The sequence below is a fragment of the Liolophura sinensis genome, chromosome 10, assembly GCF_032854445.1.
Source record: "Liolophura sinensis isolate JHLJ2023 chromosome 10, CUHK_Ljap_v2, whole genome shotgun sequence".
Classification (NCBI taxonomy): Eukaryota; Metazoa; Mollusca; class Polyplacophora; order Chitonida; family Chitonidae; genus Liolophura; species Liolophura sinensis.
Window position 1 is genome coordinate 33,151,670 of NC_088304.1, and position 17,683 is coordinate 33,169,352.

Genomic DNA, 17,683 nt, shown 5'->3' on the forward strand with positions numbered 1-17,683 from the left:
ATAAATGGGTGCAACTACAAACAGTGTAGTTCTGTTTGTGGAGCTCAGTGAGAGCATGTATAAATGGGTGCAACTACAAACAGTGTAGTTCTGTTTGTGGAGCTCATTGAGAGCATGTATAAATGGGTGCAACTACAAACAGTGTAGTTCTGTTTGTGGAGCTCAGTGAGTGCATGTATAAATGGGTGCAACTACAAACAGTATAGTTCTTGTTTGTGGAGCTCAGTGAGAGCATGTATAAATGGGTGCAACTACAAACAGTGTAGTTCTGTTTGTGGAGCTCAGTGAGAGCATGTATAAATGGGTGCAACTACAAACAGTGTAGTTCTGTTTGTGGAGCTCAGTGAGAGCATGCATAAATGGGTGCAGCTACAAACAGTGTAGTTCTGTTTGTGGAGCTCAGTGAGAGCATGCATAAATGGGTGCAGCTACAAACAGTGTAGTTCTGTTTGTGGAGCTCAGTGAGAGCATGTATAAATGGGTGCAACTACAAACAGTGTAGTTCTTGTTTGTGGAGCTCAGTGAGAGCATGTATAAATGGGTGCAACTACAAACAGTGTAGTTCTGTTTGTGGAGCTCAGTGAGAGCATGTATAAATGGGTGCAACTACAAACAGTGTAGTTCTGTTTGTGGAGCTCAGTGAGTGCATGTATAAATGGGTGCAACTACAAACAGTATAGTTCTTGTTTGTGGAGCTCAGTGAGTGCATGTATAAATGGGTACAACTACAAACAGTGTAGTTCAGTTTGTGGAGCTCAGTGAGAGCATGCATAAATGGGTGCAAGTACAAACAGTATAGTTCTTGTTTGTGGAGCTCAGTGAGTGCATGTATAAATGGGTGCAACTACAAACAGTGTAGTTCTGTTTGTGGAGCTCAGTGAGAGCATGCATAAATGGGTGCAAGTACAAACAATGAAGCACATGAAATGTGGGTCCTCGAGTTGCACATTAGATTCCCCAAACTCATTGCTCATGGAGCCTTGATGACAATATTGGTCAGTGACAGTGGTCAGTGACATTGGTCAGTGACATTGGTCAGTGACATTGGTCAGTGACAGTGGTCAGTGACATTGGTCAGTGACAGTGGTCAGTGACATTGGTCAGTGACAGTGGTCAGTGACAGTGGTCAGTGACATTGGTCAGTGAAAGTGGTCAGTGACAGTGGTCAGTGCTTGATTATAAGGTTGTGTGCATGTAAGCATGGGTAATATTGTTATTCTGATGACATGTACCACCATCAGTAAAATGGTGCTCGTGAGCGCGTGAATATGGTTTCATAGCAACTTCCAATTAATAAATATGTTCCCTGTGCTTTTTGTCACAGCTGTTTGGTAGTACATACACAGCAAACAAGTGTAAAATTTTTCATGTATTACTATAAAACTTATAAATTATCATTTGGAAAATTACCAGTATGAATGAGGTCTCTAGGAAGACACGTACTGCTTTAAGCCAAAAGATTTTCTCCCTGATGTACCCATCATTTGAACAGCACATAATCTGTACCTTATTTTTTACCTTAGTTACGTGTGAATGTTGTAGGCTCACATGTATCCACTAACCCAAGCCTGGAATTCATCGTCTATATTCCTTATAGAGACCAAAGCCCTCTGTATATCTACAAAGAGAAAGGTAGGATGCTGTTGTGTTGTGTGTACTGTGTTTGCGTCACTTATTTGCCTATCTGTCTCTGTAAGCAGCTTTACAGAAAAAAGTTTTTTATGAAATTTGGTGCACAGCTTGTCATTGATTTATTTATTTATTGGATAGGTGTCTTACGCCATACTCAATTATATTTCACTTATAATGTGGTGGCCAGTGTTATGGTGGGAGGAAACCGGGCAGAACCCGGGGAAACTCGCGCAGGTTGTTGGCCGGAGAGGAAGCCAGCATGAGCTGGTCTTGAACTCACAGTGATTGGATTGGTGAGTGGCTCCTGGGTGAGCTTATGGGAGAGCTTCTGGGGGCGCTTCTGGGAGAGCTCCTGGTGACGCTTCTGGGGGCACTACTGGGGGCACTTGTCATGGAGGAGCTATCCAGTAAATTTTGGAAGTCATCCACATTCTGAAGTTTCTTAAATAATTCTTTTGGGGCCTCTGTAGCTCAGCCGGTTAGCGCGCTAGCGCAGCGTAATGACCCAGGAGCCTCTCACCAATGCGGTCGCTGTGAGTTCAAGTCCAGCTCATGCTGGCTTCCTCTCCGGCCGTAAGTGGGAAGGTCTGCCAACAACCTGCGGATGGTCGTGGGTTTCCCCTGGGCTCTGCCCGGTTTCCACCCACCATAATGCTGGCCGCCGTCGTATAAGTGAAATATTCTTGAGTACGGCATAAAACACCAATCAAATAAATAAATAAATAAATAAATAATTCTTCAGTATTTTAAGACAGTTAAAGATAAAGAGTATTGTCCCCTTGTAGTGACTGTGGGAAATTGTACATTTTGCTGGGCAGAGGTTTGCACTCTTCAATTATTTAAAGTGCCCTCTAATTCTTAAAGCCTTGCATTGAGTACAGCACTAAAGCTACCTGTGCACAACAGTTTGATGTTGTCTACAAGTCTGTTTTATTGGTTTTACAGTAGCTTTGTAACTCTATCAATCAATTTTTACTTGAACCTAGAACTCTTATTTGAGAATCTGCAAACATGATGTAGCATCTCTAATACCCCACATAAATGGTTAAAGGGTAAAACAGGGTTTGTGGGACATTGGAAAGAACAGCCTACTTCGTAACTTGGAATCACGTTAGACTTTCTCAACCATGTCACTATGGACAGTTTAGCTATCATGAACTGAAGTGTCTCAGTTGTGCAGCATCATTAAAATTGTCTCTTAAGCTTTATGTTAGGTGTTTTGTCAATGTGTATTTATGTTAGGTGGTTTATTAATGTGTATTTATGTTAGGTGTTTTATCAGTGTGTATTTATATTAGGTGTTTTATCAGTGTGTATTTATGTTAGGTGTTTTATCAATGTCTATATATGTTAGGTGTTTTATAGTGTGTATTTATGTTAGGTGTTTTATCAATGTGCATTTGTGTTAGGTGTTGTATCAGTGTGTATTTATGTTAGGTGTTTTACCAATGTGTATTTATGTTAGGTGTTTTATCAGTGTGTATTTATGTTAGGTGTCTTATCAGTGTGTATTTATTTTAGGTGTTTTATCAGTGTGTGTTTATATAAGTGTTTTATCAGTGTGTATTTATGTTAGGTGTTTTATAAATGTGTATATACAATTGGCCCTGTGTTGTCCGTTCTTTTAAAATTAGATGAGTGTTTTTGGCTTTGCTTGTAATTGCTCTCCATCATACTAGTCTTTGTGTATTTATGGCAGGAGGGAGATCAGAGAGTAACTCTTTCCTGAGCCCACAGTGGGGAGGAATTCATATCTATAATGTCCCATCTCCTGCTCCTGGTACAAATTTACCTGCCCCTGTTGACATCAACATCAAACGTGTGATGGAGGTCTTCCTGTCACAGCTGAGGCTCCTCCTGGGCGTCCAGTCACAGGTAATGTCTTTGTACTTCATCAGATAACACTTCAGTGGACTAATGGTTAAAGCGTTCGCCTCGAAGTCAGGATACATAGGATCAAACCTGGGTCAGGTCATACCGAAGACTGTAAAAATGGCACCTGTTGCTGCTCATTTGGCAGCCAGCAATTTTTATTAATTTTATAATTTTACAGGAAAGTAAATTAAATTTTCAAGTCTAAAGTCGTATGCCAGCCATGGTAATGTTGTAAAATCATATGCGAGTGGCGGCACTGTGATCCGACCATTGCATGATGGCTGGATTATACTCTAGACATTGACAGCAGATTTTGCTCACTGTCGGGCAACAATTACCAGCATTATGGTGTGAGGAAACTGAGCAGAGCTTGGGGTTTCTGACAGACAGTCCCATGTATGACTGTAGAGGAAGCCAGCATCAGCTGGGCTGAGCAGAGCATGAGGTTGCTGACAGACATTGCCATGTATGACTGTAGAGGAAGCCAGCATTAGCTGGGCTGGGCAGAGCATGGGGTTGCTGACAGACATTGCCATGTGACTGTAGAGGAAGCCAGCATTAGCTGGGCTGGGCAGAGCATGGGGTTTGCTGACAGACATTCCCATGTACGACTGTAAAGGAAACCAGCATGAGTGAGTGAGTGAGTGAGTGCTTGGGGTTTAACGTCGCACTCAACCATTTTTCAGTCATATGACGACGAAGGAATCCTTAGGGTGCATGTATGTGTAATGTGCCTCCTTGTTGCAGGACGGATTTCCTCCGCTCTTTTATTTGAAACCAGCATTAGCTGGGCTGCGCAGAGCATGGGGTTGCTGACAGACATTGCCATGTATGACTGTAGAGGAAGCCAGCATTAGCTGGACTGGGCAGAGCATGGGGTTGCTGACAGACATTGCCATGTATGACTGTAGAGGAAGCCAGCATCAGCTGGGCTGGGCAGAGCATGGGGTTGCTGACAGACATTGCCATGTATGACTGCAGAGGAAGCCAGCATCAGCTGGGCTGGGCAGAGCATGGGGTTGCTGACAGACATTCCCATGTATCACTGTAGAGGAAGCCAGCATTAGCTGGACTGGGCAGAGCATGGGGTTGCTGACAGACATTGCCATGTATGACTGTAGAGGAAGCCAGCATTAGCTGGACTGGGCAGAGCATGGGGTTGCTGACAGACATTGCCATGTATGATTGTAGAGGAAGCCAGCATTAGCTGGACTGGGCAGAGCATGGGGTTGCTGACAGACATTCCCATGTATGACTGCAGAGGAAGCCAGCATTAGCTGGACTGGGCAGAGCATGGGGTTGCTGACAGACATTGCCATGTATCACTGTAGAGGAAGCCTGCATTAGCTGGACTGGGCAGAGCATGGGGTTACTGACAGACTTTCCCATGTATGACTGCAGAAGAAGCCAGCATTAGCTGGACTTAAACTTAGTGACCGACATGATAAAGGTTTCAGCATGTGACCAAAACAGCTGGTTTCTTCGGCCAGATCAAGGTTGTTCAGTGTCTCCACGCATTTGGAGATGCTTTGGCCACTATGGCACGTCGCCCTGCCAAAAATGTGGTTGATGTTACAAGGAGAAAATACTCATTGGCTGAGAGTAAACATATGCCTTGTATTTCAGTGTTTAAATTCACCAGTCAGCTCTGAGTGAGTTATGCCCTTTGTTTTTTTCATTGCACAGACCTCAGGTTCAGGAGTAGCATCACCGGGACACAGAGGCATTACACAGTGGGTGAGTGAATGACAAAGATGCCTTAATACAAAATATGCAAACATTCGGTTTTATCTTGGCCCATGGGCCCTCATGCTAAAACATAAGATATCAGAAATTTGACCAACTGATAAACCAACAGACTGACAGATAGATCAAATCTGCCTACTTCTACGATTACAGCAGATTCTGTATGCTAAACATGTAGAAAATATGGGCGTACGCCAAAGAAGTATAAAATACGCTTAGACGCCATATACAAAAGAAAATAAATTGAAAGCTTGACTTTGTTTTCTATTGTTTTTAGTATCAGAACCACTATTTTAGCATTCCCATTACAGCAAGGATCTGGTAGGAAACCCCCAACTTACATCTTTTTATGTCAACCCTTGTCGTTGAGCATGTTTTTCCCGGCAGAATGGCTGGCTATTAAATGTCTGGCGGTGAGATGCACGAAGAAAGCAGATGTCACTTAAAGTGAGAAATTCTTGAACAAGTGCCCTTTATGATTCTCAGAATTACAGCATCACAACTGGAAAATCTACTTTACCACTTGATTAGTACAGATCGCCGGTCAAGAACGGCCGTTAATGAATTCAAGATGGCTCCTTCACGAATGTTTTAGGGTATCCATATATGTGACATTTGTTCATATCTGCGATTGTTTTGCAGAGCAATAAGCAAATCGTCCAAAAAAAAGCCTGGTCACAGAAAATATACAGAGCATATCAAAGATTCTACACCAGCTAAACATGCCATATCCTTAATAACCTCATTATCTTGAAGTAGAACATGAAGAATTTTCCTCGTAGTGACCCAAACTAACACACCAAACATGTCTTTTGTTTGCCTCTGAGACACCTTAGCACCTCTAATGGAAATTTCTGACATCTCTGTTTCAATGATACAAGTAAAAGGTTTTCAGAACTTTTTTGCATTGGTGTTTCCATTTGAAGTGATTTTTAGGAAGGGTTAAAAATATATCTGCCGCATTGTTGTCGTGATTTTGTACATAGAAAATTTGATTTGTACAGGTAAACATGAGTGTTTGTACACATAACATTCATTAGGGGTAGGCACGTCTAAAAGATGGACAGATTGACTTACAGAGTGTCTTGTTGCAGCTAATACAACCACTATTTCTGTCAGTTTTATTGTAGTCCTGACACAGGCCACAAGCCCTTGGTGATCCTGTTGGCTTGTCTATACTAATGTGTGCTCTGTACAAGGTCAGAAAATTTTTTGTACCTACATGTATTTCAGAAATAAAGCATTTCTCTGTTATTTTTACACTGCTGTCTACTTCTTGGTGTCCTGCGAGAGTCAGAACACAGGGGCAGTGCCTTCTGTCTTACACTTTCCCATCGTATGATATAGGTGATATGAGATGGAATTGACAGAAGATAAAAACGCTGTGTTCAGATAAATCACTAATCTATGTGCTGACATTTTGATGGATTTGTCCACATTGTGGATATTTTTGACAAACTACTGGCTGTGTGACACTTGAAGGGCATCACAAAGTAGAGGTGAGTATAAAACTAACAGGGAAGTTCTTTATTTCTGAAATAGGTAAAACTTTGTTTCAGCTCTTGTCCTTCCTTATCTATATACAGTACACACATATAGTAGTATGACTGAGCCTGTAGGATCGATATGAGGGTCTAGATGAACACATTTTCTTTAGCAGCCAAACCTCAATATCATTTCACTGATAAAGTCTTTCAAAAACAAGAAATCCACACGTTTAAATTTGATGTATTGTTTTAATTTGCGTGTATCTGTTTACAGGAGCTAGATAGCTGGCTCAGAGGACGATGCTTGGAGAATCTGGCCACCTCCACTGTCACGCTTACCTCCCTTGCTCAGCTCCTTGGTCAGATCAGTAACATTGTCATCAGGGATGAAATAGGCAAAGAGGTAAGTGCTAAAAGCGTCCTGGTGACTTACTGACTCAACATGTCCCATATGAGGGGATTGGCAAATTACAGGTCTGTCTAGTATCAATAATCCTTATCCTGGTTGGGTGTCATTCTATATTTGTTTATGTGACTGGTGTTTTACGCCATACTCAAGAATATTCCCTTATACTAAGGCAGCCAGCGTTATGGTCAGACAAAACTAGGCAGAGCCTGGGGCAAACCCACGACCATCCGCAGGTTGTAGGCATGCCTTCCTACATACCATCCTGAGTACCATCTAGCGCTGTAAGGCAGGTCGGATTATATTCTGTTAATAAATAATATGGATAATGGTATGTCGACAAGAACCGGGCTCTTCTCGGTTTTGTCCCACCATAATGCTGGTTGTCCTCGTATAAGTGAAATATTCTTGAGTACGGCGTAAAACACCAATCAATTCAATCAAATGATTGAAGGCTGAAAATATAAGCTGAAATCTGCTGAATGGTGGAGAATTTGAACAGGTTCAAGCACAAAGTACACTTCATTTATTGGTCGAGAACTATCGTGGCTATCACCGTCACAGAATTTCCTACTTTCAGTATAATTGGATACTTTTTGTTTTTAAACGAAAAAGCTTAATGTGAGCAGTTGTAATAAACACAGTGACAAATTCAAGCTCAGAGCCAGGTAATAATGCCTGGATTCACCCCTTGCTTACGAGGAACACTTGATGCTAAATATACATGTCTTCTTGTTGATAACTGCAGTAGGGAACTTCTAATTTGCATAACCGTTTCCAGGCGAGCTTTTTTGTGGTTATATGCAAGTTTAGATAGAATTGGCTGTGAAAAGGGTGTTGAAGTAAGTTAAAGAGTGTTTAAAGGCATTGAAATGTTTGAACTCTATGATGGTCCATACTGATGGTATATAGGAACTCTGATGTAACGTCACCTTTTTTGTGTGATGTTCACCAAAAGGGAGGAATTTTTGAGTACAGTATTTCAGTAATCTTTTACTCAAAGGTTAACAGAGTCATTCCAACGTTCAGTATCTTGATTAGAGATGGGAACACTTCTTGTTACATTGGATTTCCTTAACACTTGTGGTATGGTCCATAAAGCCCACCTTAGAATTTAAATGTTTGAAGTTTATTTTCTTCACAAAAGACACAAAAAATAAATGAAAGTATATTTATGCATAGTTTTAAATGAAAGTATATTTATGCATAGTTTTAAGTGATCTGTTCGGCGATGCCGACTTCAATTTTGAGAGGTCTTTTCCTTTAAAATCGTGTGAAGAAAGATTATGAAGAAAATGTTTTTGTTCAACAGGTTCAAATCTCAGTGGAGTCCATCAGAAGGACTCACCAGTTTCTATCCTTGGGTGATCTCGAGAAAGCGTTCTTCTCATCAAGACAAGCTATAGTCTCCTCAGGTATGCATTTTTCTTTCTCATGCTGTATTTGACATGTTGCAGGACAATAGTTTTGCTGTCGTCAGCGCTGTCAGATGAGGGGAGAGGAAGGGTACAAATCAAGTTGCAGTTGAAATTCGACTTTTGAAATAATGCCCCTTATTCAAACTTTCAACAGCCTATCTCTTAACATGGGCCACAGTCAATATATTAGATCCTTTTAATTCTTGAGGATGTCAGAGCTGTTGAAGATCTGTGCATTTTTTCTGCTAGCACTGGAATAACGTAAGCATACTTCTTTCTTGAATTTTTTTACTTCAAGGATGCTCAAAATTTGGATTTTTAAATAAATTCTGATTGCAACGTCTTAACAAAGTTTTAAAATTGGTTCATAAAATAAATTACTCACTTTGGAATAAAAAATATTCATTGAGTATGTAGCTTGTATGAGCCTGGAGAAGTCCTGCCATTATTTGAAACTCAACACAAAGAGGGTGAACCATTTTGCCTCATTAATATTCCACTGGTAGGGTCCAAAGCATATTCCCAGCGTTGGGAAAGTTCCCTGTGATGCCGACTTTCAATCAGTCGACCTACACATAGATACATGCAGAGTGCAGCAGCTTAAAGGAGAAGAAAATTTAAATATCAATCAAATACCATTGAAAATTGCATTTCGCTCATGCGATTTATGCCAGCTTCGCCGTTTTCAGACTTGACGTGTATGGTGAGAAAAAATCGCAGAATTATGCAACAGGCACCACCAGATTTTAAAAAATGTGCTATTTTCAGCCTATAGTGTCATGTTTTCAAGTTTTCTTCTCCTTTAAAGAACATTGAGAAAAGGTTACGAATAATCTTCTCATTAAACTAAGAGTCTTTGTGCTTCGTGAGACCCTTTTCTTTCTTCAGTGTACTCCACCATTCAAAATGACCACCATTTTCAACTCTAGACTTGCTTGTCATCCTGCCAAGCTCTTGTTTTATGCCTCTTTTTGGCCAGTCCTGTCACAAGCAATCCTTGAGTCCTTCTTTTATGCCTGTAATGTTTAAGTATGAAGTTTACCTACATTTCCACTGAATTGACAGCGCCTCACTTAAATATTCTGGCATAATTTTCAGTTTTCAGTTTTTTAGTTGTTTTTAAAACATTCACGTAACATACAATGCTTGGGCTGGGAATAACAAAAAGCTTGTAACTGTTACTTCTTGAGTAAAATGCCCAATACTCCTGTAATTCTGTAATAACTCAAAAATATGCAATATTTGGGCAACGATCTCACTTTAATTCGTCTAATTTTTAGGATAGGATTGCTGAAAGCAAAGAATTACGTTTCTCTCCCAGATAAGATATGTTAAGATATGAATATGTTTATTAGATGGACTTACCATTTGAACCAAAAATGAAATAAAATATTCCTTCTACAGTTACAGGTATATTGGCTAAAAAGAGCACACCAGGTGTCCTAAAAATTAGTATTGAAAAAGTTGAAGTAAATCTAGTCCCAGTAATAATCAGCATTTTTTACGCTTCAGAGTTATATATCTGTCTGAAAAGACACCATCATGGATTAAATTTCACAAAACCAGTGATTAATGTTTGTGAGGAAAAAAAATATTAATTCACAGTAGCTGCAACATCCCCTGTTTAGGATTTGGTGTTGTCTAGCACTAAGGCCCTTGTTAGACAGGAGGCCCAGGTTAGGGAGTGAGGGACTGGGAGAAATAACGACTGACTTGTGGAGCTGCGTAGTCTTGCCTAAATGTGAAATACTTACATCACAGCGAGTAAAACCAGATACGTTTATCATAGAGAATAAACCACATACATATATCATATAGAGTAAAACCAGGTACTTAAATCATAGAGAGTAAAACCAGATACTTAAATCATAGCGAGTAAAGCCAGATACTTACATCACAGAGAGTAAAACCAGATACGTTTATCATAGAGAATAAACCACATACATATATCATATAGAGTAAAACCAGGTACTTAAATCATAGAGAGTAAAACCAGATACTTAAAATCATGGCGAGTAAAGCCAGATACTTACATCACAGAGAGTAAAACCAGATACGTTTATCATAGAGAATAAACCACATACATATATCATATAGAGTAAAACCAGGTACTTAAATCATATAGAGTAAAACCAGATACTTAAAATCATGGCGAGTAAAGCCAGATACTTACATCACAGAGAGTAAAACCAGATACGTTTATCATAGAGAATAAGCCACATACATATATCATATAGAGTAAAACCAGGTACTTAAATCATAGAGAGTAAAACCAGATACTTAAATCATAGAGAGTAAAACCAGATACTTATATCATAGAGAGTAAAACCACATACATATATCATATAAAGTAAAACCAGATACTTAAATCATAGAACTCAGATGGTTAGCGTGCTATTGCAGTGTAATGACCCAGGAGCCTCTCACCAATGCAGTCGCTGTGAGTTCAAGTCCAGCTCAGGCTGGTTTCCTCTCCGGCCGTACATGTGAAGGTCTATCAGCAACCTGTGGATGGTTGTGGGTATTCACCGGGCTCTGCCAGGTTTTCTTCCACCGTAGTGCTGGCCGCCGTCATATAAGTGAAATATTCTTGACCATGGCGTAAAACACCAATTAAATAAATAAATACATGTGAATTATATCATAGAGAGTAAAACCAGATACTTATATCATAGAGAGTAAAGCCAGATACTTATATCATAGAGAGTAAAACCAGATACTTACATCATAGAGAGTAAAACCAGATACTTGCATCATAGCGAGTAAAACCAGATACTTATGCCATAGAGAGTAAAACCAGATAGGTAGATCATAGCGAGTAAAACCAGATACTTACATCATAGAGAGTAAAGCCAGATACTTATATCATAGAGAGTAAAGCCAGATACTTATATCATAGAGAGTAAAACCAGATACTTATGCCATAGAGAGTAAAACCAGATACTTATATCATAGAGAGTAAAACCAGATACTTACATCATAGAGAGTAAAACCAGATACTTATATCATAGAGAGTAAAACCAGATACTTACATCATAGAGAGTAAAACCAGATACTTGCATCATAGCGAGTAAAACCAGATACTTATATCATAGAGAGTAAAACCAGATACTTACATCATAGCGAGTAAAACCAGATACTTATATCATAGAGAGTAAAACCAGATACTTATATCATAGAGAGTAAAACCAGATACTTACATCATAGCGAGTAAAACCAGATACTTATATCATAGAGAGTAAAACCAGATACTTACATCATAGAGAGTAAAACCAGATACTTACATCATAGCGAGTAAAACCAGATACTTATATCATAGAGAGTAAAACCAGATACTTATATCATAGAGAGTAAAACCAGATACTTACATCATAGCGAGTAAAACCAGATACTTACATCCTAGAGAGTAAAACCAGATACATATATCATAGCGAGTAAAACCAGATACTTACATCATAGAGAGTAAAACCAGATACTTAAATCATAGAGAGTAAAACCAGATACTTACATCATAGTAAAACCAGATACATATATCATAGCTAGTAAAACCAGATACTTACATCATAGAGAGTAAAACCAGATACTTGCAGCGTAGCGAGTAAAACCAGATACTTACATCATAGAGAGTAAAACCAGATACTTGCATCATAGAGAGTAAAACCAGATACATATATCATAGCGAGTAAAACCAGATACTTACATCATAGAGATTAAAACCAGATACTTGCATCATAGCGAGTAAAACCAGATACATATATCATAGCGAGTAAAACCAGATGACATATATTCTCAAGCTTTCAGACGACATTTCACTCAGCATCAAATGTAGTTTGCGAAATACTAGCCCTCCACCATATATTTCATTACATTTCAGGTTTCATGGAGTTTAGAGATGCAACACACAAGAATTTCAGTTGATACAGAATCACTATCTGTTATTAGCTGTCAAGGGTAACCTGTTCTATCCAATAAAGCTGAATGTCATGATTTGCTTTCACCTCTGACATCGTTTGAATTTATGATCCCTGACCTCTCCATGTCAGATATTAAACTTTGTCTTGTAATGTAATAACAGACACTGTGCTTCGTGTAAAAGATGGGCAGGAATTTAAACAGACAACAAATTTTTTTTGGTGAAAACATGCTCGGATGTTGTTGTCAGGTAGAACATTCCGTTTTCTTTTCCTTCTTGTTTTAACCAGTGAAGAGGTCAAACAGGTTATCACTGAAGCAAAGTGAAATAATTTAAAATGTTTCTGTTTACATTGTGAATAGGTATTTATATGTACCGAAAATGTTAGCTAAATACTTCAAAATAAGTATGGACAGGAAATAGACGATATTCCAAAGTACTATAAATGTTGTTCCTCTGATGAAATGTACAGCCAATGTATTTTACCTAAAATTTGTCCCATGACTTAGTCAATCATTTTGTCAGATTCTTAAGAGTTCTGTTGATCTTAGAAAGATGTTTTCAGGTTTGTTTGGAAGATTCTAGGTCAGATGTATTTATGGTTCAACATATGTCACTGTCATTTCTTCTATTAGAAATCAGTCGGTTAGCGCGCTAGCGTAGCGTAATAACCCAGGAGCCTCTCACCGATGCGGTCGATGTGAGTTCAAGTCCAGTTCATGCTGGCTTCCTCTCAGGCCGTAAGTGGGAAGGTCTGACAGCAACCTGCGGATGGTCGTGGGTTTCCCCTGGGCTGTGCCCGGTTTCCACCCACCATAATGCTGGCTGCCATCGTATAAGTGAAATATTCTTGAGTATGGTGTAAAACACCAATCAAATAAATAAATAAATCTATTAGAGACAGTGCCACAGTAGACAATATATATCATAAGCAACGTTTCAGTGAGTACTGTAATTCTTCAACCTTTTCACCTGTTTGCAAGGTGTTTATTCAAGCATTTTCTGAAGGCATTATTCTGCATTGACTGCTTTTTGTGAAGCCCTGGAACTGGCCAATCTGATCAATGTAGTTTTGTCTTAAAAATCAAATCCAAAATGTGCATAAATTACATGAAAGTTGCTCTTTCATATGCAGAAATGTTGAGGAGTTAGGGTACAGTGAATCAAGTTAGATAGGTGAAATGTTTGATGTGGCTTTAATATGACATAAATGTCAAGTTGTCTTACTAATGCTGTAAACATCTCCCTGCAGTCAGTCATGTTTCTTATGTTAAAACAATGGTTGGTTTTCTCGAGGTATATGTACATGTTATTCGATGTCATTAATTTCCAAGTCCCTCTTTGGCTTTTTTATTCTTCAGAAAAAGCCTTTTTTGATCCATCACTTCTGGAGCTGCTGTACTTCCCTGAGGATCAAAAGTAAGTATTTATTTGACAGTATTTAATTAAAATCAAAACATTATTTTTGTAATAAATACTTTTGTAGTGTAGGGCCATCACTAGCTTACATTGATCAGCACATGACATTGATAAACACCTGACATTGATCAACACCTGATCTAGCTGATGTGGTACACATATATGTAGCAGAGAACTCCAGATATCGCTGGTTTGGCTCCAGTTTATATAGGTCATGTTGTTTGTCAGATTCTTGTCAAAAGTAGATTTTATTTTTTTATTTTCTGGTAGCTAAGTTTCCTGAACTACCAAACCTGACTGCCATGGTATATGTGAAAAATTAAACTAATCCAATCTAAGCCTGTGCTTTTTGTTGCGATTAGTCCGCCCTTCCTGAAATCAGGTGCCATCATAATTGCTCCTGCTATTACAAAAACCCTCAATCTCAGTATTTCCACAGGTATATTTCCGCAAAGCTTGAAGGAATCAAAAGTTATGCCATGAAACAAATCCGGTCCTTCAAACAAGGCTGAGAACTACAGACCTATCTCCATCTTACCTGTGCTGTCAAAAATTCTAGAACACCACACACATAATTATCTCTATGAGTTCATCTCCAACAACAATCTGTTAAACAACAACCAATCTGGCTTCCGCCCCCAGCATTCCTGTTTTACTGTTCTTACCATGATGTCCCAAACGACAAGCAATCTGGCTTCCGTCCCCAGCATTCCTGTTTCACTGTTCTTACCATGATGTCCCAAACGACAAGCAATCTGGCTTCCGCCCCCAGCATTCCTGTTTCACTGTTCTTACCATGATGTCCCAAACGACAAGCAATCTGGCTTCCGCCCCCAGCATTCCTGTTTCACTGTTCTTACCATGATGTCCCAAACGACAAGCAATCTGGCTTCCGCCCCCAGCATTCCTGTTTCACTGTTCTTACCATGATGTCCCAAACGACGAGCAATCTGGCTTCCGCCCCCAGCATTCCTGTTTCACTGTTCTTACCATGATGTCCCAAACGACGAGCAATCTGGCTTCCGCCCCCAGCATTCCTGTTTCACTGTTCTTACCTTGATGTCCCAAACGACAAGCAATCTGGCTTCCGCCCCCAGCATTCCTGTTTCACTGTTCTTACCATGATGTCCCAAACGACAAGCAATCTGGCTTCCGCCCCCAGCATTCCTGTTTCACTGTTCTTACCATGATTTCCGAAACGACAACCATTCTGGCTTCCGCCCCCAGCATTCCTGTTTCACTGTTCTTACCATGATGTCCCAAACGACAACTAATCTGGCTTCCGCCCCCAGCATTCCTGTTTCACTGTTCTCCCCAAAATGTTTGAAAATTGGCATAAATGAATGGACGACAACAAAATCGTAGGTTCCATCATGATCAACTTTAGAAAGGCTTTTGACAGTATTGACCATCAGATTCTTGTTGAAAAATTAAATATTCATGGATTCACCATCTTAACTAGAAAATGGATAACTTCTTACCTTGAATGTCAATCACAAAAAATTAGTATGAATAACAAGTTGTCTTCATCTCTAAATGTCAAATCAGGAGTACCGATGGGTTCCATTCTTGGCCCTTTACTATTCATAATATACTTAAATGACTGTTGTTTAAATGTTTCCGGCTGAGACATTGAGTTTTATGCTGATGACACCATACTGTACAACCCTTCCAAATCTTTATCCGAAATTGAATCAGAAGTAAACTCTAATATGGAACTTATAAATCAGTGGTGCTTTGAAAATAAAATGCCTCTTAATGCTTCTTAATAAGTCCGTCCTTATCGGAACTACCCAGAATTTAAAAAATTGTCATCAGCATTCACTCATTGTCATTGTCAATGGTCAGACAGACAGTTAATAACGTACAACATTTGAAGCTTGTTGGCCTGCATATAGACCATACACTTTTCATGGCAGACTGACTCAGTGGGCAGTACCGTGTCTAAGCTATTGTCAATACTGAGGAGGCAGAAGCCTTTTCTTCCCTTTAAAAAAAACTATTATTTTAAAACAGTTATATCCTTCCTCATTTAATGTACGCTGTCCCTATTTGGGGCAGCTGTTCCAAAGGCCTACTTGATTGAGTATATAAACTTTAATAAATGCTCCAAAACCTATTCTAGGCAAAGATAACAATAAATCATCAGCTGAAACTTTTGAAATGTTAAACTTAAAGACTATACATGAAATTACCCTATACCAAAAAAATCTGACTGTTTACAAATCCTTAAATGACCACTATCCTGACTATATGAGAAAGTTGTTCCCAATCAGAGAAGAGCCCCATCATGAACTAAGATCATGTACAAGCAATACAGTAAAAATTCCTTTTCCCCCACACAGAACAACTTAAGGGTTAGAGCTTGTCATACTCTGCGGCTGTTCTATAGGCCTATATGTTAACTTTGAACTGGTTAATGCTTTGTGTAAGTTTATTTATTTTTTTTTGTTTATTTATTTATTTATTTATTTGTTTAATAACCTGTTTGCCTGCCAAATGAAGCACCTCAGGGAAGATCAGTACTATCATATTGACTGAGATTGTTACCCTCTGAGAATGAATGAATGATTATGGCTTAACGCCACATCGGAAATATTTCAGCCATATCGTGGCGAGAAAATAAAGAGATTATTATTATTATTATTATTATTATTATTACTTTGGGAATATCACAGCCTTATCATGGCGACATGAGAGTTGATGTACCCTCCATTGTTTACATGCAGTTTCACTCTTGATACTGCATCACCGGCGTTTTACTTAAACGCACCATGTAAATATGTATGTAAAGGAAATAAGACACATTTTTGGTGTTTCAGGTTTGCTATTTACATTCCATTGTTCCTGCCCATCAGTATCCCTGTGGCCATGTCTATACTTCAGGCGGTAAAGTGGTACAAAAACAAGTCAGCCACCTCGGATCAACACATCAAGAAGGATTGACCATGAATCTTCCTGATGTTGGGAGGGTGGGAAGCAAAGTGGGTTTGGTGGGTTGAAAATTGCAAGGATGGAAGTAGAAGACATGATGGACTACTCAAAGGGGACCAAACTGATGTCAACTGACGTTTTTTGTTGTAAAGCTGCAATTCTTGCTTACTACATGCTCCTGGTAAATGCCTCGTGAGCACACCTAGACCGAAAAGTATAACATACTAAAGGAAAGAAGAGTTCATAATGTTGGCAGCTTTTCCAGGGTTGGGATCGACTTTTACACAAGTTCACATTGTGAACAGGTGTTCAGGGAAATTTGATGCAAGAAAGCATAATGCTGAATTGGAAGGAATTTTTTGCGGTTAGGTCTGAGCCTGAGCTGATGCAAGCTTGTATCAATGCCTGAAAGGCCCTTCGCTAGAGATGAAAAGAAGCAGGGGGCAAAGGGGGCTTCTTTCAAAACCTCAATGAAGGGCAGAGAGGCAGTTGTGTGCTGTGTGTTAACAGTGTGCGGCACTGAAAAAATGGGGGCAGGATCATGTCCAGCACTCTAAACATCCTAGCCAGGGTAGGAGTGGGGTGCATGCCTTAGCTTCGCTGCTGTTAAACTTCAGAAGCTTGGCTAGTGTATGGATGCAATAATTTGGGTACTGTGTGACTCCAGTAACTTGGCTACTGTGTGACTCCAGTAATTTGGCTACTGTGTGACTCCAGTAACTTGGCTACTGTAGGGATGCAGTAATTTGGGTACTGTGTGACTCCAGTAACTTGGCTACTGTGTGACTCCAGTAACTTGACCACTGTATGGATGCAGTAATTTGGCTACTGTGTGACTCCAGTAACTTGGCTA

General features: G+C 39.5%; 1 protein-coding gene across 1 annotated transcript in view; it reads left to right on the forward strand.

Annotated features, from left to right (window-relative positions):
• LOC135477126 (GPI transamidase component PIG-S-like) overlaps positions 1–17,373 on the forward strand; it is a 29,366-nt gene extending 11,993 nt beyond the window's left edge. The window contains exons 10-16 of the mRNA XM_064757280.1: positions 1,543–1,632; positions 3,332–3,507; positions 5,194–5,244; positions 7,015–7,143; positions 8,459–8,561; positions 13,839–13,896; positions 16,719–17,373. Coding sequence (XP_064613350.1) covers positions 1,543–1,632; positions 3,332–3,507; positions 5,194–5,244; positions 7,015–7,143; positions 8,459–8,561; positions 13,839–13,896; positions 16,719–16,842 — 731 coding nt within the window. The 3' untranslated portion in view covers positions 16,843–17,373. The remainder of the gene's footprint in view (positions 1–1,542; positions 1,633–3,331; positions 3,508–5,193; positions 5,245–7,014; positions 7,144–8,458; positions 8,562–13,838; positions 13,897–16,718) is intronic.
• Positions 17,374–17,683: the final 310 nt, after the last annotated feature.